Genomic DNA, 16490 nt, shown 5'->3' with positions numbered 1-16490 from the left:
GCTCCCTATAAACTTGTGAATTGTCCTTAAATTATCTATAGGTGAGACGGTTTACATGTGCAGTCGATATCCTACATAATTTGTGTGTTGTTAACCCACTGTATGTGTTCCAGAGCCGTTTATCTAACTTGTCGCCCTACCAACAGTGCATGTTCATCCACTCAGGCAGTTATTGTACATTAATAAGACACCAAGCTCTTATAGTATGAAACTTCACTCATGAGTTAGCTCACCTTATCTATTCTTCTTATTATTTTTTTATTTATCACCTTATCTATTATTATTATATTTTTTTTATTTATGTAGCACCAACATGTTCTGTAGTGCTGTATAAAGTAGTGGGTAGACTAGATGCATAAGTAGTTTGATGAACCCAACAGTCAGAACATCCAACAGAACAAGTGTAAAATGCAAACTTCAGCAATACTGCTACTTGTTGACTCAAACAAGTTCAGCAGAAAGGAGAAACACTAGGGGTAGACAATGACCCTGGGAGTTTACAATCTCTAGGGATAAGTGGGTAAGGAGATAGAGAGGCTAGCAAATGCAGTAGTGAGCCACATGTGACTATGACAATTGATTTGTTTCTAACTTTATTCGTGCTGACATCAACTTTGAATCAGGTGACAAATTTTTAATGGCTAACTGTACATAGTTTATTGCTGGCTTTCAAAAATCTAAAGAGGCACTGCAGTGACACATAGTAGAACGCAGTTAATTATTCAAAATACCCACTTTTACGTTAATTTTCCTGGCTTCAGCATTAGAAACACTTCCTATATCTATGAGTTTCTGTATACTGAATGTAGCTGTCCCCTCCCAGTGATGTTTAGCCTTGGACGTCTACAAAATTGAGTTCTGCATAGTTAATCCAAAGAATAGCAAGCCTTTATTAAATTAGTTGAAACCGACAGTGCATGTTTGCTGACATGTTTCTGACTTGAATGTTTAGGTATGCGGAATTCTCCCAAAGCATTCTGGGAGACCAGGGAAATTTTCTGCTGGCTTTAGAACTATGTTAAAGAGACACTGAAGTGAAAAAAAAAATACGATATAGTGAATTGGTTGTGTACTATGAATAATTACTAGAAGATTAGCAGCAAAGAAAATATTCTCATACTTTTATTTTCAGGTATATAGTGTTTTTTCTAACATTGCATCATTCTATAATATGTGCACATTACACAACACTCAGCATTTAAAATGAGTCTTTCAGAGCAGTCTGTGAAATAATGACCTCTCCTCTAGCAGAGGAAAAGTAAATAGTCCAGGAACAGTTGAGATAATAAAAGTCAGATAACAGCCCTATCCAAGACTAACTTAGTCGGAGAGCTTAATGGCTTGTTTGCATAGAGATAACAACTGGAGTTTCTCAACTCTTCCTGTACTGTAAACAATTACACTGATGTATCTGATTTTAATGTTTTATTTCTTAGCTGTGCTACACATACAAATCATAATATCATCATTTTGTTTCGCTTCAGTGTCTCTTTAACAAGTCACTCAAGGTTGTACCTAATTGACTAAAGTTACTATTTCTCTTTCACCTTACTTATAGAGTTGTTTTTTTAATAGTTATAAAACAGATAGTATAATTATTGAGAAAAATATCAGGCCATCCACCTGGGCATATCGGAAGTCACCTGCAAAACATACACTATTGGTGCGATCTGAGGACAGTTTGGGAGTATTCTCTTATAGGGAATACCTGATTAATTTGACTGTAATTATGTCAGTATAGTATTGGTCCTCCACCTATTACAACACTGTAGTTATTTGCTGTTGTAATATATAGTTCATTAGCAGTGAGAACATTTTAAACGTGGAAGTCACTTTGATGCATGATGGGATTTGCAGGGGCAGACATCAAGCTCTGGGTGATAGAGAGATGGCATAACTTCAGAATAAAACTAGTGGTGATTTAAATACCACAGCCTTGTATAGTGGCTCACAAAGGGTAAAGGGTCTTTTTAAAAGCTGACTTCCGTGAAAGATTAGAGCTCCCATAGCGATATTGTTTCTGAGGTTAGGGCACGACAGGTCAAGGCTTGGACAAATAATTCCATTCCTATTAAGCTTTCACAGATTCCCTCCCTGGCTCTCAGCAGCCACAGCATTTCAGCAGTGCTTGGTAAGCTGGCTGCTTCAGAATGTCATATGTGACACCTCACATGGCTACATTGCCCTTCCTCCCTGAAGGCCAGCTGTACAACCTTGCCACCGCTCAGCCCACTTCCAGGACAGGAATTCCCCAAGGACAAGAAAGGATTCCTAGTTTCAACTTGCCAGTTTTAAATAGATGCTATGTAAAATTGCGCTCACAAATCATGAACCATCATTCGTCTCACTGATCTCTATGGTACCACATAACTTCAGATTTTATTGATGCAATGATGATTAAGAGTAAAGTTAAGTAAGCGTCTCTGTACAGATTTTTGTATGTGTATGACTATATTATCGTATTTAAAAAAAACCCTTTTATATGAAGCCATTCTTAAAGGACCACTTTCACGAAAAATCTTAAAATATAAAACCTGTAAACACGTACAAATAATAAGTATGTTTTTTCCACATTAAGATTAGCCATACATTACTTTTCTTCCATCTTCCATTCTCAGCATGGCTTTCATTCTTTATAAAGGCACTCCCTGAAAAAAGATTTATATAAAGCTGTTGGCCAGCCTCCCTGCTCGTTGTACACTTTTTTTTTTGCAGTTGGACAGAGCAACTGCTATTTACTAAGTGCTTTTGAAAACCCTGAGAATCTTCCATAAGGAGATGGGCTAGTCCAAAACCTGCCGGTTCTGTCAGATTTCTATTACCTACTGCAAGTGACAGCGAGATAGGAGAAAAGCAATTTATGGCTCATTTTACCCTGGAAGAAATGTACTTCTTATTTGTATGTGCTTACATGTATTTTACATTTTCCAACTTTCGTGATAGTGGTCCTTTACGAATTGTAATGGACAGAATTGTAGCTTATTCTCCATATTTCCATATAGCTTCATTGTATTGGTGTTATTTTCTTTAAAGATGAAATAGATCAATAAAATTATAGCATATGTGCAGCTGTAATGGCTGATAGGGTTAGTATTCATGCTACACTATAACTTACATTATGCAGCTTAAAGCACACCTAAACTGATATGGAGACTGACCTATTTATTTCCTTTTAAACGATGCAGATTGCCTGGCTGTCCTGCTGATCCTCTGCCTCTAATACCCTAAGCCATAGACCCTAAACAAGCATGCAGATGCTCGGCCCGGCTCACACTGGTATTTTAAAGCCAAACGGATCCGGTCTCCACTTCACCGGATCCGTAGGCTTGGTCCCCACTGGCAAACGGATCTTATCACTGGTCAATCAGATCAGTTTTCACTCTGTTGCCACTCCAGTCTGCTGAGCAGGCGGGTGAGGGAGGGAGGGAGAAAGGGTTTCATACCAAGGCTTCCTCTTCCCCTTGTGTACCAAGTCACGTCATGTGACTACCTAGCTTCCTCCTTCAACTCGAAAGGAGGAAGTGTGGTAGTCATATGATGCGACATGAGACGCAAGGGGAAGAGACAGAAGCCTTGGTAAGAAAGCCTCTCTCCCTCATCCACCCGCACAGGTACAGTCTAGTGTCCCCAGTCCCCACATCCTCCCAGACCCCCACCTCCAGTGGAGCATCCCCAGACCCCCACCCCCAGTGGATTTTGACCCGTAGAACGGTCAGTTTCTTCACTAGTGTGAAGAAATGTTCAGTTCTCTCATTGCTCCCAATGCAGGTGTAACAATTGGTGTCAGCACACAGAGATAATCTGATTATTGGTGATCTGCAGTATCACCAAGAATACAGATATATACCCGATTATTGCTGATCTGCAGAATCACCGATAATCCGAGTTTAACTAATCTCTGGACACCTATATAGTGTGAGTGTTTGGTGCAACAGTAATGACTTTGAGTAAGACCACCCGAGGAGCAGGTGGTCTTTGGCAGTATGGGCGATACTGCCTTCTGAGAAGTGCAAAAACCTTCCAGCAGCCTGAGACCTCCAAAGGGGTGGAGTCCCAGGCTGAAAGTAGGAAGGACCTGTGGGTGAGTGACACCTGAAAGGTGGATGTCACTAGCAGGTCTGGAGACTATCTCTTAAGGAGAGGGATAGCTCTCAAGGTCGGGCAAGCCAGGTCGGCAACACACAGACAGACAAGGTACAGAGACAGAAGGCTGATTCGATATCCAAAGGCAGGCAGGGTTGGCAACAGATAATCAGATATGCGTAGGTACCGAATCAGAAAGCAGAGGGATAGTCAGAAAAGCAGTAGGTCATAACAGATATCAAACAATGCCTAGTCTTGGGTGTGAGGTCCGTGGTCTCTACACCCTGGAACTAGTCTGAAGTATAACAGAATGATAGCACAAAGTCCCTAATCTTGGGTGTGAGGTCCGTGGTCTCGACACCCTGGAACTAGTCTGAAGTATAACACAATGATAACACAAAGTCCCTAATCTTGGGTGTGAGGTCCGTGGTCTCGACACCCTGGAACTAGTCTGAAGTATAACACAATGATAAACAGAAGTAATCTGGCTCAGTGTGAATTCCCAGGTACTCCTGGTTCTAACACACTGTAGGATCTGACTAAGGTCTGAGTGCTTACACGTAAGTGTTCGCAACGGCAGACAACTTGAGACTGACCAGCAATAGGTATATATAGAGCGGCGCTCTCCGGCGCCACCCACCGCTGATCAACCAATGGCCACTAGTTCTGGGATCCCTCCTCATTTGGCATAAAGGTTCTGCCTCTCAGCGTGCGCGCGCACGCATTGCTCAGTCTGTGTGCACTAACAGGCCCAGCCAATTCACACGCACGCTACTGCGTGCAAACCGCCGCGCTGGATGCGGAATCAGCCGCCTCGCCGCCAGTCCGCGCTGCGGCTTTTCCGCGTTCCATTACAGCAGGGCTTTAGCTTCTGTTTCCAGTCCACTGGGCTCAGCGGTCTGTAAAATTTGGTGCTGCAAGAAAGTTGTAGTCTGTTCCGCTGAACGGATGGACCGGATCCATTCAAACGGACGCATGTGAACGGTTCCATAGGTTAACAATGGATCCGTTCGCATCCATTCCGTTTGTACGGTATACGGTCCGTTTCATTCAGTGAACGGACCATTTTTAAATGCAAGTGTGAACCAAGTACTGACTTGATATAGCTGCATGCTTGTTTCAGTAGTGATTCATACACTACTGAAGCGAAAGAGATTTGCAGGACTACCAGGCAACTATTATTGTAGGGAAATAAATATGTCAGCCACTATATCCCTTTCAGTTCAAGTGTATTTTAAAGATTGCTTTCAGAATTTCCTTGCTCAGTTTTGGGTTTATTTATGTAATTTGACAAATAACATAACATATATGTAATTGTTGATAGTGAATTCTTGTTATATATTCCTGTCCACTGAATGTTGAGATTTAAAGTTGAACAAATTTGAATATGAAATGAATGACCTACCGTATGTCATGTATCCTACTGTACTGCAAGTGAAGATAAGTGATCCATGCTAGCTTGATAAAATGCATGCTATGTATAAGCGGTGTATTTATCCAAACCTGATTGAGGTGGGATTCACCCTCCCTTTGTATGAATGGTACATTACTGGTCGCAATCTCATACATAAGCTTTATCCAATAACTATGTAAATTCACTATATCGCTTCCTTAAAGCTTAGCCCCCTTAATTAACTATGTATAAACTCCATATACATAGGGATAAGTCAAATAACAGTAGATATTATTTACTCACAATGAATCCTTTCTTTCCCTAAATCTTCTTAATATAAATAAAATAAAAATATCAAAAGTTTTGGACATTCAAATATTTATAAACAGTAGATCACTATTAGAATACAAATCAAATTCTTATTGGCATATAGTAAATGCAAGTCTGAATTAAGCTCTGCTGCCATCTAGTGGACATCAGAAAACTTACAAGAAACGCACAGGTTAATATCGACTTCAGTATGGAATGCACTCCATAGTACGCTGCAAATGACAGGGTAAGATTGGCAGAAATGAAAGTACCTGTTATTTCCAAACAAAAATTACAGCTACGTAATAATAATCTAATACATAAACTTCTTTTAGATTATAATTAATTAACTTGGTTAGTCACTTAATTGTTAAAATCACACTTTCTCCAAAAACTTAAATAAGGCTGAAATTCTAAACTTACTGCAATACTCTGATATTATCGCTACACTTCCCAAAAAATTATAGAAGTAAGGTCCGGGGGTGAATAGTTAATTTTATGCTGTTTGGCTTTATTTAATCCTTTGGGTACTGGGTGCCTAACCTAATGTACATATCAAGTCTCTGCGTCATCTCTGTGATTTCATTTATTCACTTCACACCTGTTTTTATATTTAGCACTTTCAAAAGCAGTAATGATTTAATTATTCAGGTTCATTCCAAAAATGTCTTTTGACAATACATTTAATTAAGAAAATATATCCCACAAAACTGGAATACCCGAGCAGCTCGGGGTGACCCAAAACCACTAGGAAAGTATAGGGGACTAAAAGAGACCGAAAAGCTCTCCTACTAAAAAAGCAACACTAACCATAAAAACTGGATGAAGCGTAAATGAGATGTTTTATGTCCTAAACATTATTATATTTTAGAACAAATAGGCACTGCTCTGTTTTATTGCAACAGAAAACCTGTTAGGTAGCCACATTTGCATGTTCCCTGGAGAGCACTTGTGTGTGGTATTGTTTATTTGATCATGATAAGGGAATCTTGCTTGGGGGCTAAACTATTTTGAGAGCATTGGCTCTTCTATAAATAAATGTAGACTATTAAGGTTACATATTTCTGTGGATATAACATTGTGGTGATATTTGTAGTTATTTCTACAGAGCTTTACGTAGAAAATTATGCTGTGAGATTTAGGCTGTGATAAAATTAAAAACCCTTAAACTATTACTGTCATGTCTGTTCTCATTTCCCCTTCATTCTCTGACCTGAGTACTTCCCTTATCCAGCACGTCATTCATTAGTGAGGATGGATAAGCCTTATGAATTCTCCTAAAATCTTACACTTTAAATTATTTTATGTTGGGACCATGGTGTGCTGTATTTCCAGAATTTATAATTTGTACTTTTAAATGTAACTATTTTACCTGTGGAAGAAAAGGTTTAGGCCTAGTTCAGTGCTCAGTTGCATGTTAACTCACTGCCCATACAGTTCTATGAGGCTGTTCACAGTACTGCGTTGTAACTGATTGCAGCATGCAGGCTTTGTATTAATGTGTCCAGTCTCCATTGCAGTTCACACTCATTATGACATCTGCATAATGCAACTGTAAGCCTAGCCTTAGGATACATTCACAGGGCAGCATTGTAATGTGGCTTGAAGCAATGCACCACCTGTGCGGCTTGAAAAACAGGCGCATTAACTGTGACGCATACTTTTCATTGACTGTATGCTGTACTGTATTCAACACAATGTGCGGATAATGTGCGGCGCCACTTTGCTCTTCCTGCTGTCACAAGAGTGCGCAACAACCACTGTGAACCTAGGTCCCAAAATTTGTAGCCCCCCCCATCCCATACATCTGTAAATTACATATAAAACTTCAAAAGTGCTCAATATGTGTACTTCAAATTATTTTTTTTATTAATATTCAGGTAGTTAACTTAGTCAGTGATTTTTTTTTTGTTTTGTTACATTTCTCCTTTCCAAATGCAAATAACCTCATCAGTGTATCTAAAAGGGAGGACACGGTTTGTGTCAAAAGGGTTACTCTTGTATACAGATACATCTTCAGATAAACCCATGTACTGATTAATTAAGCTTGCCTCACATCCATCACCTGTTTTTGTCTTTATACAGTTTTCATGGCATGCCAAAGAAGGCAGATGTATTTTTGTCATTATAGCCCAATTTCAGCCTCTGTTTTTCATTTGCATTAAGTAGGAGATTATTTTAAAGTCTCAGATCAACCACTTAGGAGTTTTCATTGTTCCTAAATGTCCCTTTGGGAAAGTCAGTCTTATGACTTATGCCAGCCTCTTCCCTCTGCTCCCTCCTGTGGGCAGGGTAAGCTCTGTGTTCAAGGAAAAGGCTGGTTAGTGCCCCCCGTCCTGACTATTTCCTGTGGGTGATGATGATGTTGATGATGGGATAGCGGGAGGAGGTGGGCAGAACAGGCAGCTGTTCAAACAAGCAGTGTCTGACTGGTACAGGAATTCAGCATTGCCAACCTTTGTGCATTGTAGATTACAATATATTCCACACAATATGCATTACAAACACTGAACAAACTTTAATTATGCATGAGAAAAGAAAAATGCTAGCTGCACTATCATAGCTCTTCATCTCCTAAACAACCTCCAGCTTTCTGCTTACTCATTATCTTACCAGTATTACAGAATGCCCAGCACGCTCATGATGAAACCGAACTCCTAGGAGTGTGTAAGGGGCTAAAAGGGACCACAAAACCCTCTTACCAAAATTCAATTCAAAATCTAAGTTTGCTTTCTTAAAACAGAAGGTATTTGTGATAATTTAGGTTGAAGTCAAGTCTTTGTTGTCCCTGATAGCTAAACACACCTCCGGAACCGTTGGAATTCAATGATGTGTCTGTTTGTTAATATTACAAAGCCAAACTAATCTAACATGCATACAGACTGTTTTGGATTGGTTTATCCTCCTCAGTGCATGGCATGGATTAATTTGGCTCTATAGGGTAGGACTTGAATATACCTAAAGGCAGCCATACACTTGTTGATTGCCACCAGATGGACCAGCAGATAGATCCCTCTGATCAAAGAGGGATCTATTGGCTGCCTACACTGCAAACCGATTTTGAATTGATTTCACTATGAAATCGATTCACAATCTGTGGAACCGCCGCCCGCTGCATACATTACCTGATCTGGCCGACGCTAGTCCCCTGGTCTCTGCTGTCTCTTCTCTGCCGTCTCTTCTCCGCTCTGGACTTCAGCTTCACATTACTTCCTGTTGGGGGAAGTTTAAACAGTAGAGGGCACTCTACTGTTTAATCTTCCCCCTACAGGAAGTAAGTGAAGCCAGCCGGAGCCCAGCCTGGAGAAGGGAACGCGGGGACACGCGTGGGCGCAACAGGTAATGTATTGCCGCTAGCGTCGGTCGTTGGACATTCGAACACCGCTATCGACGCGCTCCAGACCGAGCGAAATTTTCACCGCGGACAGATCGACGGGATCGATAGATTTTGATCGGAAATCGGTCGATCGGTCAGCATTTGCGCATCGATTTCACAGCAGATTCGATCAGAGATCAAATCTGCTGTCTATCGGCGGGAAATCGAGTAAGTGTATGGGCACCTTAAGTTTTAAGAAGGCAAACTGCTGTTTTGCATATCTTACCAATGAATCTGATAGTCAGCAGGGAGGCATGACCTGAGATAACAGAGCAAACCACTCTCCATTGCATGCCTGTGTGACTAAAAGCGGTGTGCTCCAGGCTGACCAGGAGTGAGCAGGCCCCTTGCTACCTGTGAGGAACAGATTAAGGTCTGTGAAATGATGCAGAAGGTGTTTTCCTCTGCTATTTTGAAGCAGGAAAGCTTACTATTTCTTTATAAACACATGCTTTAAAATGCTGGACATAAAAAACTGTTTCTGAAATGGGACTTTGAGGTTGAGGATTATTTAAATATGAACTCTTTGATTTATTTATTTTTTTACGTTTGCTAGGTGTAAATTAAGGAAAATGGTGTTCAGAACTGGTGTCAATAAGGTCCAGTTAGAGTGCTACCTTTTTAAATGTACTATTATTCCTTGCATCTGTGCTTTGCAGCCTGACAGATCTTGTAAAATTTCAGCAGTGTTATTACAGTTAAATATTAACAAATTATCAATTTATCAGAAAATGGCTGCAAGTCTCCTTGACTCAATATGTGTATTTTTTTTTTTCCTCCAGAAACTTATTCTGTCTGAGACCTCCATCTTTGATGTCCTGCCAAATTTCTTCTACCACAGCAACCAGGTGGTGAGAATGGCCGCACTAGAGGTAAGTTAACCTGAATTTCATCTGTTCTAAATGTGATCAATGCTGTGTTATACCTCCAAGAGCGCCACAGTTCATTTAATTACTTCTGAACTTAAAGGGAACCTGAGATGGCTTTAATCTGTGCATTTATATGGATCTGGGGCTTCCTCCAGCCCCATTAGGTACCTGGGGTCACTTGCTGTATTCTAAGAGAACGGAGCGGCCAGGGAGGATGGAGAGGGACCCCACGCACCTCACTGGGCTGGAGGAAGCCCCATCTAAGTATAAATGCACAGATTAAAGCTAACTCAGGTACACTTTAAAGTGTTAAGGCCCATACACACATCGGATTTCCATGAACGACAGGTCGTTTGAACGTCCCGTTGTTCGCCCGCTAAATCGGGCGTGTGTACAGGCTGTTGTTCGCTTGATAAGGGCGAGTTTGAGCGATTCGCCCGGCGGATCGCTCAAACTCACCCTTATCAAGCGAACAACAGCCTGTACACACGCCCGATTTAGCGGGTGAACGACGGGACGTTCAAACGACCCGTCCGCGGAAATCCGACGTGTGTATGGGCCTTTAGTGTACTTATACTTAAATATGCCTAAAGTGACATGTAATGTGATCAGATAAATATGTTGTCCCAATCCTGCTTGTAATTTAATTGTTTTTTCTCACAGTAGGGGTTAAGAATTTAGGCCTTTCAATGCACATTTCTCTGCAGTTAGAATTTGTATAACCTGATTCAGTCAAAACTTTAAACCTACATTTTTAAGTTTTAGACACAAAATAATTACATTTTATTAAGGATTAGGACTATGGCTGTATCTCATCAATTTATTTTCACTTCAGATTTGCTTTAATGCTAGGTACACACGATGCAATTTTCTGACAGATTTACTGTCAGATCGATTTATTTCCAACAAGTCCGTTCTGATTTCTAATCGATTTTCCATAGAAGTGAAAGTAAAATCGATCGGAAATCTGATCGAACCTGTCGTAAATAATCGATCTGACAGTTAATTTGTCAGGAAATTGTATCGTGTGTACCTAGCATAACATAACTTAAAAATAACCTTTTATTAATAACCCCTCACCCTAATTTTTCTTTTGTTCATAAATACAGCTATATCTCTGCTAATGTTTACTCATTTAGCTGTACTCATTTTAGTAGCTATTACCAGCCTTTAATGTTATGCCAATCTTTTTAATGATTCAAATTAATCTTGTACAAGCTGAAAGAATATGTTCATAAACCATCATTCAAGCAGTGATCATTCTAGGCTGCAGCTTCTTTACTAGCAGTAGAAAAAATAAGTTTAACAGATTATATTATACATACTGGGGGGACATGCCTGCATCTTAAACAGTGCTTAAAGGAAACCTGAATTAAGAAGTATATGGAAGCTGTCATATTTAAAACACCTGATCTGCAGATCAGAAACACCTGATCTGCTGCATGCTTGTTTTGGGTCTATGGCTAAAAGTATTAGAGGCAGAGGATCAGCAGGATAGCCAGGCAACTGGTATTGCTTAACGGGAACCAGAGCTAAAGTAAAGAAAAGATTCTATACGTACCTGGGGCTTCCTCCAGCCCCATATACGCTGATCGCTACCACGCCGCCATCCACCGCTGCCTGCAGCTATGAGAACCGGCTCCTGTCACTGACGTCATCGGAGCCGGGCTATGCTGGAGAAGTGTGCCCTCTATGTATCTCTCCAGCGGCTGCTGCAGAGATACGCAAAGAGCGCACTTCTGCTACGCTAGACTGGCTCTGACTGACGGCAGAGCGGGGAGCCGGTTCTCGTAGCTGCGGGCTCTGGTTCTCTTTAAAAGTAAATATGGCAGCCTCCATATACCTCTTGCTTCAGGTTCCCTTTAAAAGGAACTGAGCACATTCTTTCACTGGAATCTCTCCTGGCATAGAAGCTGCCATCCCCTTCTCACATTCCTTATTTACAGAAGTCAGAGATGCTATCTTGACACTTTGACACACACAATGTCTTTGAAGAAACAGACCTAATTACTCACCCCCTTTGTTAATGAAAAGGTATTGTTTAGGTCTAGGTAATTAGCTCAATAAAACAATTAGCTTCCTGAAGTCTCTGCGGTTGGGGACGGTCGGGCAGGCCTGCTGAAACAGGCTAATAAAACTACTTTGAATGTAAAATACAAGGTAAAAAGAAAGTTTATTTGAATAATGAAACTGATTGTTGGCATGCATTTCTCATGTGCTATAGAAATGTTCTGAGTGCTACAAAAAGGTGCTCGGTTCACTTTAAACTGAGTTTGTCCTATTATCTAGCTTTAGAACTGTTTACTGTATATGTTGAATTTGGTTGGTGGTTGTAACAAAACTCTGTTCAAACACAAATTAAATGCCTATTCAAATTGTGAACAGCAAGACAGAAAACCATTATGTTGGAATATGGGCCCCCTATTCAATTAACTTTTTCTCTCAACTAGCAGGTGATATTTTGACAACTTATTAATAAAATTTCTTTCCAGCAACCAGCAAGCAGGAAAACGCGCAATATATTTTTGGTATTACTTTTCAAATCTATTTTTGGTTCTTTTTCAGTTGCAAAGTGCATAAATGTTATTTTATAGAGCATTTAAAATTATCTCCTAGGAGAAAACACAGGAGAAAAAATGAATTGAAAAAGGGCCATTGTGTTTATTTTGCACCATCATTTATTTTGTTTTTGTTTTTTCAGGTTTATGTGCGACGGGCTTATATAGCATATGAACTAAATAGTGTGCAGCATCGACAACTAAAGGACAACACTTGTGTAGTCGAGTTCCAGTTTATGTTGCCAACATCCCATCCAAACAGGTTAGTGTTTTATGTCCTATGGCATGATCACAGACTGACTGACAGTGAGTTGATTACTGTCTCGAGAAAGGCATGGTTGTGGCTGGTACTGCAGTCCACCCTCCTGTTCCCATGATGTGGATCAACAGTCTGTGCTGATAGTTCCAAAAAGACTGATCTGGTAACCACTAACCTTCATTATTTTCACTAATTCGAATATTGCTAAATTGCTGAACTATTCAGACTGATTTGGCTTATTTATTTAAGGAAACCAGTATTCTGTTGGCGATATACAGTGGTATATGCTGAAAATATTGTGAATTTGATTAAATATAACTTTTCTACATTGGGCAGTACGGTGGCTTAGTGCAGTGTTGCTCAACATTTTTGTATGTACTCCTTTTTACCCATTGATATACAATAGTAGAGATTATCACAAGTACTCCTTGATACAGATATGTTTAATAGTAGTACACCGTAATTGTTCCTACGTTTGAAGGCATTTAGTATTGCTTTGCTAAAATACTACTTTGGTGTTTTTTATAGTTGTACATGTAGTTTATATACAGTAGGATTATCATTTTCTAAAACTAAACCTGGCCACTAACGGTCCAATTTCTAGCGAAAAATCGTTCGAGCGATCAGAAATTCTGATCGGACGAAAAATCGTTCACTACACCATCAACTAACCAATCTTTGCTTCCTATCTATCACGACCACCAAGAAAATCCAAATTTTCGTTCGACGAAAATTCATTCGGGCGACATTTTTTTCACTCGTTCATAATCGATTGTGTCCACCAATGGAGATTATTTACAACCAATACGATCAGAATTTCTGATCGCTCGAACGATTTTTTGCTAGAAATTGGACCGTTAGTGGCCAGCTTAAGTTTGTTATACTTAACTACATCAAACCCCCCCCCCCGGCCCATCAGAAGTCCCCCCCTGGGTAAACGTCCCACTGGTTGACGACCTAGGGATTAGTGGATAGCACTGTTGCCTTGCAGCGCTGGGTTCAAATCCCAACTGGAGCACTGTCTGCACAGAATTTGAATGTTCTTCCGGTGTCTGTGGGTTTCCTTGGGGCACTTCAGTTTCCTCCCACACCCCAAAAACATTCGGATAAGTTAATTGGCTTCCCTCTAAATTGACCATAAACTATGATGGACATATGACCATGGTAGGGATTAGAAAAGCATTGTGGAAGATGTCAGTGGTATACATACATAATAATAGTAATTGCACCTTATTTGTTTCACTTCTTAAGCTGAACATATACTACAACAAGATGTTTCATTTTATAAACTGCTTAAATTGAAGTGAGTGCAGTGGGAGATCGTTGGACGCTTTCACAGCATAAATTGGTGGTGACAGTTCATTTCACTTTAAGTCAGGCTTCTGTGGAAATCTGATAGAAGTTGCTGCCTAAAGTAGAATTCCAGAAATTGCAAAAAGTTGTTCAGCTCTGGGTGTGTAACTTTTTGGAAGTAGCAAGTTATATTGTAAAATCATTTGTCTGCTGACATACTCAAGCCTTTAAACCTCAATCATGCTTCCTTAACTATCACTAAGCCCTAAAATCTAAGAAACGGTAGCATTTTTTTCTACTCTGTGTGTTTCTGTTTCCTGCCCCCTCACCTCGCCTGCCAGTAGCTACACACAGTCCCTCTGCCCCCCTCTAGTAGCAGCGGAACTCCTCATTAGTGTACAGGCTAGCTAGCAGTATGTCTGTCTATAGGCTCGGTTCCCAACTGTGATAGTGCTTGTACGTGTGTACATCATAGTATGTTGTTGTTTTTTATTTTAACATATTATAACAATGGGATTATATGGTGGACAGAGTAAAGGAATTGTGAATTGTAAAACGGTGTGTGGAATTCTACTTTAAATGTAATGTTCAGTATTTTGAATACATTTTTTTTTTTTTTTTTTAGTATTCAGAATCCTTTTTATATATTTTGTTTTTTACTTACCATAATTTGGTTTTATGTATTACTATATTGCATTTAAAAAGGACAATGGGAAGTGAGAATGTTTATATGCTATTGGAGCTGCGTCTCCTAAATTCTTGTACTGTATAGCAATGCCTTTTCTCACCAACCTTTGCAGATTTTATGTTAAATTAGATTGCTATATGTTGACTTCAGTTGATTTTCATCTAAAATAAAGAATATTAAAAAAAAAAAAAAAGGACAACGGGCAATGATGAATGGTTCTCTTGTAGCATAAATGATTTTGAATGACAAGACCTTGCCCTCATAACCACTATGCAATTAAAACAGGAGTTGTCAGCTAGAGCATCTTCCCAAGTTCTGTTCAGGGCCTCCTCACACACACTGTAAAGGTGGCCACTAATGATCCAACCTTTTTCATCCAATCTTACCATTTCTATGTAATATAAGGTAACTGCCTGAAGTATCCATTCAGTATATTCACTCAATTTACCCTTATACTACATAGATTTGGTAAGATTGGATGAAAAAGATTGGATCATTAGTGGCCACCATAAGCCAGACAGGAGACTAGCTTTAACCAAAAGTACTACATGATGAAACATATATATTATTCTTATTTTTATTTCTTATAAATAGCATTTTATTCAAGCAATTTCCATAGAAAAGACAAATTAACGCAGAAGGTCATGAGCCATTCAACAATAATATAAGTACAAGTCATTGAGATAATACATAAAAGTTGCATGAATCACATGAGCCCTATGGGGCTACAAAGAATCCCATGAGTTGTTCAAATGAACAGACATAAAAACATCAAAAAGGGGCTGGATCCCACAAGGGTGATTTTTTTAGCGTTTAGGGAGCGTTTGGAAACGCTAGCCTTTTGTAAAAACGCTCAGCTAATGTAAGTGGATGGGGCAACTTCCACTGGAGCGATTGCAATTCTGAAAATTGCAAGCGCAGGACATGCAGCATTTTGGGAGCGTTAGCGCTTCAATGTTAAGTATGTAATCGTTAGTGTAATCGCTCATCAAAACCTGCACTGATCGATTTTGCAAGCGTTTTGAAGTTACTGCACACTGTAACAAAATTAAAATTAATTGAAAGGACCAATCAGACTTTAAAACGCTAATCGCTAATCGCTACACAACCGCTGGCAAATTGATACACTTTTTAAAAGCGCTCCCTAAAACGCTTATGAAATCGCTTACAAACTGCTCATACAAAGCGATTGCGATTAGCGATAGCGTTTTGTAGTGGGTTCCAGGCCTAAAAGGAAAAACAAAATAACTTTAATACGCTCATAGAAATTCATATAAATCTTGTATCAAAAAATCTGGAAAAAGTGCCAGTAAGGGTCAGGGGTGAAACATGTATTTTACATGGAAAGTCAACAAACAGATAAAATGCATGCATTTTTTTTTCTTTTTTAATATATTGGTGTGTATTGTGCTAATTTGTTGGAAACTTTAGTTCCTCTCCAATAGTATATTTCAGAGTTGAAGAAGAATATTTAGTAATTGTATAGTTCTAAAGGACATACTGTGGCAGCATAGCTTTCCGGTTTTTATACTTGTAAACTAGTATTCTATATCTTTTTTTCAATTGTATTTTTTTTTTTCTTCAAATTTTGCAGTCAGAGTAGTTTGTTATTTAGCAGGGTGGGGGAAGGTTAGGACTTCTAAAAATAATTGAAAAAAATAG

At 39.5% G+C, this 16490-nt stretch overlaps 1 protein-coding gene across 4 annotated transcripts in view; it reads left to right on the top strand.

The window, feature by feature from the left end:
• ACACA (acetyl-CoA carboxylase alpha) overlaps nt 1-16490 on the top strand; it is a 421319-nt gene that overhangs the window by 142503 nt on the left and 262326 nt on the right. For all 4 annotated transcript variants that reach the window (XM_068269366.1, XM_068269368.1, XM_068269365.1 and 1 more), the window contains exons 27-28: nt 9944-10033; nt 12732-12850. In XM_068269366.1, coding sequence (XP_068125467.1) covers nt 9944-10033; nt 12732-12850 — 209 coding nt within the window. The remainder of the gene's footprint in view (nt 1-9943; nt 10034-12731; nt 12851-16490) is intronic.

The sequence above is a fragment of the Hyperolius riggenbachi genome, chromosome 2 (genome assembly GCF_040937935.1).
Source record: "Hyperolius riggenbachi isolate aHypRig1 chromosome 2, aHypRig1.pri, whole genome shotgun sequence".
In the NCBI taxonomy this organism is placed as follows: Eukaryota; Metazoa; Chordata; class Amphibia; order Anura; family Hyperoliidae; genus Hyperolius; species Hyperolius riggenbachi.
The sequence above is the reverse complement of the archived record's forward strand: the minus strand, read 5'-3'. Positions and strand labels throughout refer to the sequence as shown.